At 43.3% G+C, this 15,502-nt stretch overlaps 1 protein-coding gene across 9 annotated transcripts in view; it reads left to right on the top strand.

The window, feature by feature from the left end:
• Window positions 1-1,102: 1,102 nt before the first annotated feature.
• ECI2 (enoyl-CoA delta isomerase 2) overlaps window positions 1,103-15,502 on the top strand; it is a 47,450-nt gene continuing 33,050 nt past the window's right edge. The window contains exons 1-4 of one of the 9 annotated variants that reach the window (XM_065584900.1): window positions 4,792-4,999; window positions 6,754-6,810; window positions 8,544-8,743; window positions 10,400-10,418. In XM_065584900.1, the coding sequence (XP_065440972.1) occupies window positions 10,414-10,418 (5 nt within the window). In that variant the 5' untranslated portion in view covers window positions 4,792-4,999; window positions 6,754-6,810; window positions 8,544-8,743; window positions 10,400-10,413. Of the gene's footprint in view, window positions 1,303-4,791; window positions 5,000-6,753; window positions 6,811-8,543; window positions 8,744-10,399; window positions 10,419-12,787; window positions 12,890-15,502 lie in introns of those variants that run through there. The other 8 variants (XM_065584902.1, XM_065584899.1, XM_005305981.4 and 5 more) reach the window with 8 other exon arrangements.

Raw genomic sequence — 15,502 nt, 5'->3', positions numbered from 1 at the left:
CTACACTAGGGGCCTCTATACCAGCAAAGTATTTGTGGTGTAGATGAGGCTTTAGTCTTAAGACTGGTCTATACTACACAGTTAGGTTGAGGTAAAGTAGCTTACATTGACCTAACTATGTCAGTGTCTACACTACAGCCTTCCTCTCACTGATGTAAGTACCCTACTACACTGACATAATAAGTCTACCCCCATAAGAGGCATAAGGCTTATTGTCAGTGTAGAGGTTAGGGTGATGCAATGTCTCTGTAGACACTACCTTACTTACTTTGGCTGCTGGCTGTCTTATCAATTTCATGGCAGGAGCCTGAATTTGACCAGAAAGCCTGGCAACCAGAGCCCAGCTGGATCCTGTTCCCAGCGGGGAGCCAGGGCGAGAAGCCCAGGCGTCTGGACCCCGCTCTCCGGGGCCAAGAAGCCCCTGGAGCCACTTGCCCCCCGCTCCCTGTGGGTAACGGGGAGCCAGGGATGGGGGCCCACCCAGGCGCCTGTGGTGCCGCAGGGCTTCTGGCAGGGAGTTACTGGGCCTCTTCGGTCAGTGGAAGCGCTCCTGGCAAGGACGCGCACTACTGACCCACGGAGGGTACTGTGGACATGCACCACCACAGTAATTACTGCAGTGGCTGTAAGTCGACCTAATATAAGCCGACTTACCTTTCTAGTGTGGACATGCCCTTGGAGTCTGCGTCTGGTTCGCAGAACTAGTGTGGAACTGTTCTTCCACCACAAATTTCACTCTGGTGGATGCTGCATTTTCTGCCACAAAAAAATCCGACGGCTAAGTCCTGACCAACTCCGTTAAATGGGGTTGAAGTCACTATTGAAACCTCCGCCACTTTCTTGCGCGGACAATGCTGGCGTCTCACTCACACTTCTCCTCATACACACAATCTCTTCTCTCCTCTCCTCACAACTTCACTGCCACTCTCAGAAGCAAATTCTCTCTCTCTCTCTCTCTCACACACACACACACAGTGCCTGTACCTCATTCACCCCCATGTCTGCCTCACACGTCACACACCGCCCCTCACGCCCGCCCACAGGCGCCCCCTGCCAGGCGCGCCCCGCAGCCCGCCCCGCCGGACGGAGAAGGAGGCGGTGGCAGCGGCTCCTCCCCCGAGGGGCGGGACCGGGGCCCTGTCCGGCAGCCGCGCTGACGAGCCGGAGCTCGCTTGGCTGTGGCGCCTGCGTCCAGCCCCGGGCAGTTAGGAGCCGCCTCTCTGCACCCGGCTTCTGCATGGCCGCTGCTGCCGCCTTCTGCTTGGCCCAGAGCCTGCGGCTGCGCCCGGTCGCGGGGGCGAGGTGAGCGGCTGCAGGAGCGGGGCACCAGGGAGGGGAGCTCCCGGGCTGTTGGGGTTGGGGGGCTGAGCACTGACAGAGCGAGCCTGGGCGTCCTGTTGCCTTGCTGCGAGGCGGGACCCGCCGAAAACCTCAGCCCAGTGCCTGGCTGGCTCCGACCAGGACCTGGTTAGGGGTGGAAAGTTTCACGGGCAGGGGCCTGTGCAGAGTAACATGGAGCCTCCCTGCCCCCCGGCTGTGGGGTCCCGTGCAACCTGCAGCTCCCTCCTCCAGGACACGCCACCCACCCCAGTCCCTGAGAACACCCAGCTACCCCCAAGGAGAGGGAGGACTAGTGAACAATAGGAGCCAGAGAGCCCAGCAGGGAGGGGAGAGGGGCCCGGGGGTGTACGCATTGGGAACAGGCATCCTTTCAGTGAGGCATCGGGAACAGTCACTCTGCTTCTAGTGCTGATGTTAATGAGTAACAAACTTTTTCCTTCTGCAGGACTGTGTAACTCTTGTTTTAGCATCTCACTTTTCACACACCTGCTAATAGGCGTTTTCTGCTGCCAGAATGATTGTTTTTGCTCGGTTCATTCCCTCAATTTGTTTTGTAGGCTGAGGGGTCATCTTTATTATAAAGGAGTCATGTTGAATTTTAACCACTTCGTCATTTAAGACACGTTATTTTCTAAGTCAAAAGTCATAGTCTTGCCCTCAAGTTGTGGCTTTTTTTTAAGTTGACATTGCCAGCTAGTTTATTCCAAGTATTTAGTTAATATAAACTGCTCTAGGGGTCACAAGCTATCTCACATGTTCTATGCAGTTGCTATCAGTGTTAGAGAGAAAATATAATAAAAGTTTTATAAACTTTAAAAGTGGCATGAGAGCATGCTAGGTCTTTTTCAAACATTTACATGCTTAAAGATAAACAGGCAAATAGTCCTATTGAGGTAATGGAATTAATTTCATTCTTAAAGTTTAGCATATGTATAAATAGTTGCAGTATTTGGAACTTGAACACTTCTTGTTCAGTTAAGATTTAAAGCTTTCTTGTAAAGAGTTGGTAACTAAAAAAAAAAAAAACCCTGCAGTATTGTGGTAGCTCCTGAGAACCAGAAAGTGAAACTGACAAGTCTTTTCTTCATCAAGACTGAATGGATTGCCAAATACACCTCTATCCCGATATAACGTGACCCGATATAACACGAATTCGGATATAACGCAGTAAAGCAGTGCTCCGGGGGGCAGGGGGGAGGCTGCGCAGCGCACTCCGGCGGATCAAAGCAAGTTCGATATAATGCGGTTTCACCTATAACGCAGTAAGATTTTTTGGCTCCCGAGGACAGCGTTATATCGGGGTAGAGGTGTAGTATTAATAGTGAATAAATTTGGTTTCTTAGTAAAATCAGCTGATTTTAAAAACAGATTTATACCCCAAAGTGTCCCTTTGAAAATCTTTTACAACTTAGATAGTGCTGAATGAGAGTCATAGATTCACTATATTTTAAAGTTGTAAATTTTCAGAGAGAATCTGGTCCTTTATTTCAAAACAGAGGAGTTTATTCTAAACCAGTAATTCCACTGCTGAATAATTAAAAGGACATCTGCAGATCTTTTAGAAAGATAAGAGCATAAGCTTTCGTGGGTGAATGCCCACTTCATTAGACGCAAGTAATAGAAATTTCCAGAGGCAGGTATAAATCAGTATGGAAATAACGAGGTTAGTTCAATCAGGGAGGGTGAGGTGCTCTGCTAGCAGTTGAGGTGTGAGCACCAAGGGAGGAGAAACTGCTTCTGTAGTTTGATAGCCATTCACAGTCTTTGTTTAATCCTGATCTGATGGTGTCAAATTTGCAAATGAACTGGAGCTCAGCAGTTTCTCTTTGGAGTCTGGTCCTGAAGTTTTTTGCTGTAAGATGGCTACCTTTACATCTGCTATTGTGTGGCCAGGGAGGTTGAAGTGTTCTCCTACAGGTTTTTGTACATTGCCATTCCTGATATCTGACTTGTGTCCATTTATCCTCTTGCGTAGTGACTGTCCAGTTTGGCCAATGTACATAGCGGAGGGGCATTGCTGGCACATGATGGCATATATAACATTGGTGGACGTGCAGGTGAATGAGCCAGTGATGATGTAGCTGATCTGGTTAGGTCCTGTGATGGTGTTGCTGGTGTAGATATGTGGGCAGAGTTGGCATCGAGGTTTGTTGCATGTAGCCGGAGCGCGGATGCAGGGGGACCGGCTGGTGGGGGGAGGGGAGAGGGAGGGAGTGGGCGGGAGAGAGAGAGAGAGAAGGGGGTGGCCAGGGCTACAGCAGGGGTGCTGCCACGTGGCCCCTCCCGCTGCGCTGCCGCCTGCCGCGAGGGCTCTGCTGTGCTCAGCGGGGCGGGAAGGAAGAGGACGGACATGCAGGGCGCTCTGGTTTTCCGCGCCGCCACCCCCTACAGGGCGGTTGGAGCGGAACCAAAAAAAAACAAAAAAACCCCGGCTGTGCCGCCCTAGGATTGGGCAGAATACCGCCTCGAACAATCTGCCGCCCCAAGCACCAGCTTGCTCAGCTGGTGCCTGGAGCCAGCCCTGCTGCTGAGCTCCAGTTCATTTGCAAATTTGACACCATCAGATCAGGATTAAACAAAGACTGCGTCTGATGAAGTGGGCATTCACCCATGAAAGCTTATGCTCCAATACTTCTGTTAGTCTTAAAGGTGCCACAGGACCTTCTGTTGCTTTTTACAGATTCAGACTAACACGGCTACCCCTCTGATACTTTAGAAAGATAGCACATAATACTCAATGACATAAATGCTCCAAGTAGTAACAGGCAAAACAGGTTGTCAATGTTTGTTTACACTTACTATGGGACAAGCTGAGGTGTAAATCTATAGCACTCCAGTTGCTTGATCTTGTGACCTTTATCATCTTGTTCTAATTGACAATTCAGCTCCAAAAGTGCTCTGTCAAGTTCTCCCACATGATGTGTCTACATAGAGAGCATGGTATGCAAGGATGGAGTAAGCAAGTAAAATGGGTTATGGGGAGAAATTTGAGGCTTCTGACACTCCAGACAAGATAAACTATTACATTACAGCCAGGAGTGCTGGAGAGAAACAATTTGTTGGTAGATATTTTTGTCATCTTCAGACATGAGCATGTGAGGGGATAAATCCATTACCTTGACTGAAAAATACTTTATTTGAAATGTGCCTGTTAAGTTTAGAAAAGATATTAAAACGCTGTAATAGTTATACAATACATAAGCTTGAACCAAAACTTCAGATCCAAATACTTCTGAACATTGAAGTGCTTGAAATCCAGATTCTAATTTGGTGACTTGAATCATCTCTGAAAGGTACTTTTGTTTAAAAAAAAAAAAAAAAAAAAAAAATAGTTCATTGCTCTGCTATAAAACAGCTGAGTTCAGCTTCGGTGGCTTTTTTTTTTTTTGCGTGCCTATAACCTTAATAGCAAGCCAAAAATGTGGCTGTTTTTTCTGTATCCTTTATCAGCTTTGACTTGACAACAGGTTTGGGCCTGGTATCCTCCCTTTTGAGGCATGTGATCAGCACACGTTGACTTATATCAAAATCGTCCTGACAATCAAGCTTACAAACCTATTTTTCTGTCTCGTTCATTCTTCACTGTTTGCTGGGGACTATCCACTCTGTTGCTCCTTTCAGCTGGGATTGAGTTAGTGGCAGCTGGTGACTTTGACAGGTGAGGCAGATATCACAAACTCTCACATTCCAATATACATGTTCCTCCTTGCAATCCTGGCCTGGGATGGGGAGTGCCTTTGTTCTGCCCTTCCAAGGCACCATCCTCCCCCTTGCATCTGCAGATGTCCAGTGTCACTGGCCCTGTGGTCATGCAAGGAGCCCTGCCCCCACCTCCTAAGGCTCTGGGAGGGAGTTTGGATGGGGGAAGGGGTCTGGGGTGCAGACTCTGGGAGGGAGTTTAGGTGCTGGGTGCAGGCTATGGGCTGGGGCAGGGGGTGGGGGTGCAGGCTCTGGGATGGAGTTTGGGGATAGGAGGGGGTGTAAGGGTGAGGGCTGTGGGGCTGGGGATGAGGGGTTTGGGGCATTGGAGAGGCTCGGGACTAGGGCAGGGGAAGGGCAGCCTGCCCTGGCCCTAGTGGAGGGAGGCACTAGGACCCTGCGGCAGCAGGTGATGCTGGAAGCCGGCAGAGCCGAGCGGAGTCAGCATGAGCTGCAGGCTCCAGGCGGTGAGGGGGCAGGAAGTGAGGCTGGGGGACACTCGGGGGAGGTGCGTGGGGGCAGCAGGTGGGGCCGGGGGAGAGACCCAGCCCCAAACATTAGGGAGCAGCGCGCGGGGAGCTTAGCTGCCACATAAAATAACTCGGGGGGGAGTTTGGCGGCGACAGGAAGTAACGGGGGCGCTTGGCCGGCCGCAGAGAAGAGCTCAGCCCGCGTGTTTGAGACCCCTGGCCTAACCTCTTAGATACCAGGTTAAAACATTGGTTTTAACATTTTGTGTCTTAGTTATCTCACCTGACAACTGTAGCTATTGATAAAGTTGTAGTTACCTAGTGTAGTCCTCTTTTTGTTTAGAAGTCTTAAACCATTTTAAGGGGGTGAGTAAGCATTATAATCCCCATTTTTACAGTTGCCCTAAGTACAGAGATTTAAACTAGTGTGTGTGAATGGCACTAGTCAAGCCTCCATTTGAGCTTTGAGTTCAGGTATCATATTTTGCAACAATTATATTGTCTTTACTATGACTGCCTATACCTCAGTCAGAAGGAAATCTGAGTCAGGGGTCTGTCTGTTTGGAACCACAATATCATGATGGAAAGATGTGATAAAGTGGTCCTCAGGACAGACCCAACATTTGTCCCCAAACAAACAAAACAAAAAAAAATAATTTTTATAGGTCTCAAGAACTTGTGCCTCTTTTCTTCCCCCATCCCCACCCTAACACACCCAGAAGAAAAACAAGGTCTGGCATAAACCAAACATATCAGGCCGTATAAACACACATCTAATGATCAGAAGTCTTGAAGAAAACTTGTTCATTAATGTGTTCCTTATTGACCGAATAGCTGAGGGAAGAAAACCTAAAAATTCCATAAGGTAGATCAGAATATATGTCCTAGAAACAAAAGGTGAAGTGCACCCCATAGCCCACTCAACTAGGACAGTTTCAAACTAATGAGCACAAAGTTATGCTTCTGCATTTTCTGCACAAAGACTCTACAATGTTGAACCCACCCAGTGATTCTGAAGATGCAGCCTTTAGTAAGAAGATCTTTATAGTGTTTCAATAGGCTTATTCCTCTTAACTGTCTGGTTTTGTATATATATTATTTCTCTTTCTGGGATCTTGCTGTTATAGCCTACTGTAGAACTGACACACACATTAGTAGGAGAAAGGAGACAGTTAATGGTTACCTGTTTAGATCACTTCTGTTTTTTTTGCATGTTTGATCATTCATTTCACCATGGCTAAAGGCATGCATATGGCGGATTGCCTTCATCCTTAAAGATGTCTGTACGCTCTGTCAAATGGTAAAAACAATTCCAGTTCTGATCATTTATAGCATTGATACTCAGACTGAGGCTTGGTAGCCACTATTGGCTCTTTAATGTGTCTCCTGCAGCTCTTTGTAGCACATGATATTAAAATACTGTGTGACTTGATTATTAACCAATCAGAATGCTTTTAATATGTTATTAACCAATTGGAGAATACTTGGTCAGTCATTTTGCTATGAGAATATATAAATAAATTTTAAAAAGTAAATGAAACAATGAATTCATACTACTGTGGCTCTTTGGGGTAATGTTGATTGCTAATTTGGCTCTTGAATCACTGAGGTCTGAGAATCACTAATTTATAGATGAAACTTTTATATAACCATTTCTATTTAACATCAGTTTATAGTGGTTATAATTTTAGTAGTGCTCCACTTTGGCAGCTTCTCAGAAGCAGTGAAGCTTAGCTGATCATCATATGTTCTTTAGCATAATCTATTCTAGTCAACATAAGGGGGGGGGGAATTAACAGGTTGTAAGCAAGTATTGTTTTCAACCTGCTGTATAACCCATACATTATGTGAAGTGCAAACCTACTGCAATTTTGGCATTATTAACAAAGAAAACAAAAAGATAACGCTTCTTATCTCCAAGTTTGGCTGCACCTAAAATCCCTCTGAAAACTGCTATCCCTGAAATCCACCTGCACCTCCTTTATATTCAGATTGAGTAACAAGTCCTCTTTCTCAAGGCTTGTCTACACTTACATTACTGCAGCAGTCTACACCTGTGCAGCTGTAATGCGTAGTGAAAAGGCTACTTGTGCTGACAGAGCTTCTCCCGTTGGTGTAGGCACTCCACCTTCCCGAGAGGCAGCAGCTGTGTTGAAGGGAGAAGCCCTCTCGTTGACATAGCTCTGTCTACACTGGGAGTTTGGTTGGCATAACTGCATTGCCTAGGAGTGTGGATTTTCCACATCTTTGAGCAACATAGTTGTACCAACATAAGTTTCTAATGTAAACCAGAGCTCAGCGTGTCAGCAGAAACCACTTAAATCTTTTCGAACAAGATCAATGTGCTAACAGTTTGACAGGTATTAACAGCCTGTTATATGGCTAAGCTAGATATCTGTTAGCATAACAAACAGGGAGGACTGCAAATTGTTCTTCTTGAGAAGAACAAACTGTATTTAGTCTCTCCTTTTCACAATGGTTGTCCTAGAGCAGGGGTAGGCAACCTATGGCACGCGTGCCAAAGGTGGCACACGAGCTGATTTTCAGTGGCACTCAAACTGCCTGGGTCCTGGCCACCGGTCCAGGGGGCTCTGCATTTTAATTTAATTTTAAATGAAGCCTCTTAAACATTTTAAAAACCTTATTTACTTTACATACAATAGTTTAGTTATATAATAGAGACTTATAGAGAGAGACCTTCTAAAAATGTTAAAATGTATTACTGGCACACGAAACCTTAAATTAGAGTGAATAAATGAAGACTTGGCACACCACTTCTGAAAGGTTGCTGACCCCTGTCCTTGAGATTTTCGTTAAGTCCTCCTGTGAAGCAAGACACTCTCATTCTATGTGTTTCCATACATGCAAAACATTGTCTGAAAGCCCAGATCAGATAAATTCTCTTCTAGATTTCAAGGTGGTTTTAAGGATTAGAGTTGGGAAAAATCTTTCCCATTTTAGTGCCTATTTTTCTTTGCTCCATAGTTTTGTTTTGTTATATGGTTTGTTTTTGTTGTTTTGTTTTTTAAATAGAACCTTAATGAAAAGGCATATCAAAATACCAAAATCAAGTGCCACTGTATGACCCCAAACAAACATCAGAGCAGATTTGATCCAAAGTTTAATTGTCAGCTACATGACTCTAAATAACGTAAAGACAACTACATATCCACTTATCCCATTCCAAGGATGGAGCACAAACTCTGAGTCATCTTAAAATTGTAATGAAATACGTAAGTAGAATTACACAGCACATCTCTATATATGACGTGTTCCAATAAAGTAGGGATGGTCATTAGATGAGTAAAGCATTTATCTTTCTCAGTCCTTCCAAAAAACTCTCCTGGTCTAATGTGTTTAACTTGTGCGGAGCCATAAATGCACACGGTACTGACAGTTGGAGAGCTGTTTTGGCAATTTCATTTTTTTTTAATAAGAAGGAGCAGAAGTGGAGATGCAGGAAAATTGCTTACTTCAATTGATTAAAGTCAGTGGGACTACTTGCATGTGTGAAGTTAAGCCTATACATAAGTGTTTGCAGTATTGGGGTTCAAATGTGTACCCATGACTTCTTATCTAATAATATGTTTCAGTTGCTTATTTTAAGATGTAAGATCCTCAGGGGAAGGACCTTGAGGAACCATGAGTATAATCTGGTTCTCTATAAATAGTTGTTTAAATGTCCTTGTATATTTCATATGTTGGGAGATAGTCCAGTCTCTCAAAATACCAATTTCTGAGCAAAGATTCTCAATTGTATGTTCATCAATAGCAAAGCAGTCCCATATGGTACAGTCCAATATAATTTTAATGAGGATTTGGGTTTGAGAATATGTACCGTGCAGAGAGAAAGCAGAAGAGATTGTGTAGGCAAGATTGTTCTTGGATTTTTATTTTACAAACTTTCAAACTCTATTCTTAGTTGAAGAACATGATTTTAATTACTCTAAACTATATTATGAACACTGATAGGACCAATTATTTGATCAGCTGGCATGGGATGAGGGAGATTGTGGGTTATTTTAAGAAGTTGTCGCTCTAAATATGCAACCATAATGGGGGTTTGGATAATACACTGGAGTTGGACGGTGTAATTTCCAGCTCCAGCAAACATACCTGCACTTGCGTTGATTGAACTAGTACACTAAAAATAGAGGGGTAGCCGCATCAGTGTGATGAGCAGGATGACCTAGCTTCCCCAAGTATGGTCCTATCCAGGACCCTAGGTACATACGCAGGTGGCTAGCCTCTCCTGCTGCTTGTGCTGCTGTGGCTACACTTCTGTTTTTACATGAGGTAGCTGAATCAGAGCAAGTGGGGTATGTCTACATATGCTGGAAATTACACCTCCAGTGTCGACATACCCTTAGTGGGAATGCAGGATGTAGATGAGAAGAGTGGAATCAGGCTCAAAGTGCTGTACTAATAGTCTGCATCCTTTATTCTCAGAATCTATCTTAAAAACATACTTTCAAAATAAGTTTTAGAAATATCTGTTTCACTTTCTCCCGAGTGGTGAATGGTCTGGAAGCTGCTATTTTTGGATACTTCCCAGTAGGAGGCCCAGTCTGATGTAGTTTAGGATTTGAGGGTCAGACAGTCATGCTGTCTGTTAGCCCATGCAATCTCTCTGATCATTGTGGGGTTGCTCATCTGTAACAAAGGACACAAGTTGATCGAAGGAATGCAGCCGTCATTTGCATTATTAGCAAGTGAGATGGGGGGAGACTTTTGTTTCTGGTGTTTTAGCTTTTTTAAAATTAATTCAATTAATTTGATTAAAAAGAACCTGACGTCAGTTTTGTTTTCTAATTAGTTTCTCTTCCTTTTCCCCGACTGCTATTCATTCTTCTCCTCCATTTTCTTTTTGGCTGGATTGTTTTCCTTAGTTACAAGGAATAGTATGAAGTAAGTATATTTACCTCACATACCAATATTTTGTGCCCAAGTATTGTACTAGAATGTGAATTGCGGGAGGTTTTCAGTCTTTTCTGAATATTCACTGTGTCTCCTCTGTGTGTTGCTGTCTCTCTGTTTTTGTATGTGTGCGCGCATTTATCTTGAATTTAAAAAAAACAACCCATTTGATCATGCATTCACTGGGGTTTTGCATTTTGCAAGTCCATTCTGTACATTAGATTAGCAGCTCCCTATGTAATAGTTATTTTCAGAAACACAGGGTGGTGATGGTGGATAGGCACAGTGAAGGACAGAAGAATCTATAACCATGGATAGGACACACTCCCTCATAGAATCTGGAATTGAACCCAGGAGTCCTCAGCTACATTTCTCTGCTGTCAGCAAATAGCTGTGTATCCCAATAGCAAATTAGGCATCTCCCCCTCTTTCCCAGTGATTAGTATTCAGAAGATAACGATCTCCTATTGCTGCCATTTACTCTGTTAGTACAAATGGTAGAGGATTGTGTGCTGTGGATCTAAAGGTCCAAATGGACCTGCTTATGACCAAAGTTGAGGGTAAATATGGCTACATGTGATAGAATTCTTGGGGTTTTTTTGTTTTGTTTTCTTTGTTTGAAATCTTCGTGTGTGTGTGTGTGTTTTTTAATTGGGAAAGTACATACGAAAAAGTATATTTTTAACGATAGTAAGGTTGCAAAGTGAAGCATTCAAAAGTTAGGAAATGCCAAAATTAAGGGTGCTTGTGCATCTTTAATGTTACCCTCTTGGGCATATGCATTATGATATAGTCTTTACTTACCATATACTATTTTTTTCCAGAGGACACCTGTCTCATTTGTACATAAAATGGATGGTGCTCAGGAAGTCAATCAGAGTTCTGTAGTGTCTGTAGGACTCCTGCCTCATTTTTGCAGAAGTTGGAAGAGGCAGGGGTCCTACAGAGACAGAGGATTGCTGGAAGAATAAAAATAGTCTTACGGAAAAAGCAGCTGTCTTACGGAAAAAGAACTGAACCAATCCAGTTCTCCTGGGTGGTAATCGCTGGTTCTGCCACAGAATGCTAGGCAAGTCAGTTAACCACATTTCAGTTTTCACAGTTGGCCTGTGTGTGTTCCTCATTTTCTGGGTTCCCGCTGAAAGACCAGATTTGCACATGCGCTGAGCACTTAGAACTGCAACTGAAGTTGATTAGAGCTATGCTTTCAACATGTATAGTGTTGAAAAAATTCTAAATACTCTGAACAGTCAGGCCTTGGATGTCTCAAGTTGGGCACCAAAATTTAGTGGATACTTTTTACCTTAATTTCGCGTCGGTTCCATAGCTGTAAAATGGGGATAATAACACCACTTAATCTCACAGAGGATAAGAAGAAGTGTTGTGAAGATAAATGCATTAATGTTTGTGAAGTACTCGTACTATGAGCACATCAGAGAAACACTTGTGCAAATTAATAATTTTGTATTCAATGCAGGATTTGGATGGTGTCCATTAAATAAAGCCTGGGGCCACACATTCAGTGTTGAGGATAAAAAGAAATATCAAATAGCTATCCATTCTCTGAATAAGGTGGGGAGTGTCATGGGGCGCATCACTCACCGCCGGACTGGCGCCTCTTCTTGGTCACTCTGGGGATTAGCTTAAGGCCAGCGCCCCTGTCTGCGGCTTGCGCATTGTCGCTGCATCTGTCTGTAGCCCCTCTCACAGCCTCAGGATCCACAGCACCCTCTTTGTGACTCAGCCCTACAGCTGTGTCATCATCTGTGTTCCCCCCACTTCCAGGGGTTAGTGTCTCAGTCCAATAATCATGCCACTTCCTCAGTGGCGATGGGGGGGAAGGGAGACCCTGGCCCACCCACTACTCTGGGTCACAGTCCAGGGACCCTGTGGATAGCAGCCTCCTGCTGTGATCCCTATGGCCCCAGCACCTTCTTCACCCTTGCCTCAGGGCACTCAGCTGCTCAGTCCCTGCAGTCCACCAGGAACTCTCACTTGCTGCCCCGCTCCTTTCTTTTAGCATGCTAGGGACACAGTCCTCATTGCCTAGGCTCCTAGCAGCAATTGATCCTGTTCTCCCCTGTGGCTCCTCTTATATGGGCCTGGATTGGCTGTTCCTCACGGCTTCTCTGCTATTGGCTGCTTCCTGTGCAGTCTCCCTTGGGGTCTATTTACCCCTTACATGCTGGTGTAGCGTGGATGCCCCATCACAGGAGGGCTGGGGAAAAAATAGTATGTGAACATGTAATTTAAGACTGTATCATAATCTGCACAAGGGGGCTGAAAAGGTTGCATATTTGCTTTTTGATTAATTGCAGCTAAACAGGGTGGGGACTTTGATTGTAGACTTTTTTTTGCAGGAAAGCAGCGTATGGTGGGAGATCTTGCTTGTGGAAGCTCCAAAAGGCTAGAACTTGATTTAGTAAACTTATCTTTCCAGAAAGCAAGTCTTATTGTTGAAGGTATTACACTAATAGTTCATACTTGGGTCTGGATGCCTTACTACGTTGCTAAGGAGCTACAGAGCTTCTCATTTGTAAGTCACCAGTTAGAGCTAGGCTAGGCTAGATTCAGTAGGGATTAAAAATTGTTTCCATCTAATGGCTGTTTGGAATCTATATGAGAAATTTGATGGATCTCAGTTCTCACTCCCACATCACAAGCTCACTACCATGCTTTGCGCTAATTATAATACTCTGCAGAAAAGCTGAGCCATGGAAACTGAACTGTCTCTGCCAATCTTAGGGCTTGTCTACACCCTGCAGCTTTTAGCGACAAGGCTATGTCGACACAGCCTTGTCGCTAAAAGCCAGCATGTGTAAACGCTCTTTGTCGGTATTTTCTCGGCACTTTTGCCGACAAAATACTTCCAGCCCCGCGAGCAGCGTTAGCTTTGTCTGCAGGAGAGTGCTCCTGTCGACAAAGCTGTGTTCGCACTGCCACTTGCGTCGGCAAAACTTTTGTCTTTCGTGGAGGGTTTTTTTTAAGTACCCATGAAAGACAAAAGTTTTGTCGGCAACTTCACAGTACCCTTAGTTACTAGCATCTCCTTCCTCCACTACCTCCTCATACACGCTCTGCCCATAAGAGGTGACCCTTCTGGTGTGTGTGTGAAAAGCTTGCTCTAATGCTGTCTTGTAAATAATAAACAGAGGACTCCATTCACCAAGGCAGTCAAGCCACTGCTTTTCACCAACATTACATCCACATGATTTTTCTTATGCTGCAGTTTATAGTTATGTACAAATTACATGCAAATATGTAAATTGGCTCATTGAATAAGTTGCATAAAGTGTTACATGGAACTATACAACTTGGCACCTATGAATCTTCATTATAGGGGAGAGGAATGACGAAGAAAGAACAGCGTGATTTAAAGAGACATGGTTGAATTTGCTGTGTTACCATTTTGTTTTTATTAAAACTGGTAAGCAGCAAACTTCAATATAAAATTTGATGAATAAATGTGGAACTAGAAGATGTCATTTTTAGTCACTTCTTCCTGTAATAACACCACTTAAAACAATTTTCCAATTTAAATGAGAGTCTCTTCAGTAAGCTTAAATGTGCTTAATAAGCAAATTCATAAGCAGAGTAGTGAAACCGGTATTTTCAAATACATTATACAATTCTCTAAAGATTTGTTTTGATCATGACCAGGGAAATATGAAGTTTGATCAGTAGAACATGAAAGTTCAGCTACTAAAATGTGCACCTTAATCAGTAAAATGCACAAACTCAAGAGCCTGTAGTATATAGCTCAATTGGGGAGGAGAGCATTTTGCCCTGTACAGTATAGTCATTCATGTAGCTTGCCCATTAAATTGTAAGTTTTTCTCACCAAGTTGTGTGAAAAATTAACTGAAGTATGCAGATTGAACATCTTAAGATATGGGGGGAAATTGAGAACATGCAAATTCTGTGATCAGTAGGGCTTCTGCCTTCATTTAAAAACACAGCTCTCTAAGTAGGCTTCTTACATGTAAACAATGTTGATTTAATGTACCTGGTTAATAATAAAAAACAATCAAATCCAGGTCAGAAAACATGCCTTGATAGCCCACAGATTTGCTTGTTACCATGCCTGAGGGGAGTGGGGGGGCAAAACATGTATTAGTTTTAAACAGATTAAGATCCTAAATCAGAAACTAAACCTAAATAGCAGAGTTATATTTTCATATTTCTAGTTTTAGATACAAGAGTGATACATTTATATAAATAGGATGACCACATGCAATCGATTATAAGCTTTGTAATGATACCTTACAAGAGACCTTTTGCATGAAGCATATTCCAGTTACATTATATTCACGCTCATTAGCATATTTTCATAAAATCATATAGAGTGCAACGTCACAGTATGACTGTTTTTTATAACTTATTTAATGCCTGTAAGAATCTCTGGACATAGTATAAGCAATCTACACTTTTATGTTTGCATTCCACTGTTCTGGTTACAGTATTATTGTATTAAGTGACTTGCTCATTGTTTTGTTTCTGCTTGTGTTTTATGTATCTTAAGCAATCCAGCACAAAATAAAGTAGAATACCTCTAGTCATTTGGCTGGACATGTGGTTGTGTGTGGGCATTTTGTCAATAGATATTGTGTGCCCTGAAACATGATCACTGGGCAGCAAGATTTGCCTACTGTCATTTGAATATTTAGCTAACAATTCTGCAGCAGTGCACTACAGAAGGAGACAAATAGTTAAAATCTGTTAGTGAGGCCAAACTATGGTAGATTTTCTGCAACAGTACTAACATTAATGTATCTTAACTGAACAGTTACATTCTGTTCCACTGGATCTGCAACTGTTTATATTTGCATGCTTAAACAAAAAGTGAAGGCCATATTATGGAGCTACTGTCCAGACAAAAAAAAATTAATTAATTTAGATCCATATGGAAGCACAGGAGAATATGCTGTTTGTGTATATTTCTATAGGAAACAATTGTCCTGTAACAGTTAAAAATCAAATGAAAACAACGAAAAACAAAACAGCAATCTCATCAACTCTGTAGCTGAACCAGCATTTTATAACTGACTATTATTATATAGTTAGGTATCTGTTTT

Source organism: Chrysemys picta, chromosome 2 (assembly GCF_011386835.1).
Source record: "Chrysemys picta bellii isolate R12L10 chromosome 2, ASM1138683v2, whole genome shotgun sequence".
Lineage (NCBI taxonomy): Eukaryota > Metazoa > Chordata > Testudines > Emydidae > Chrysemys > Chrysemys picta.
Note: the sequence above shows the minus strand (reverse complement) of the source record. Positions and strands in the feature narration are given on the sequence as shown.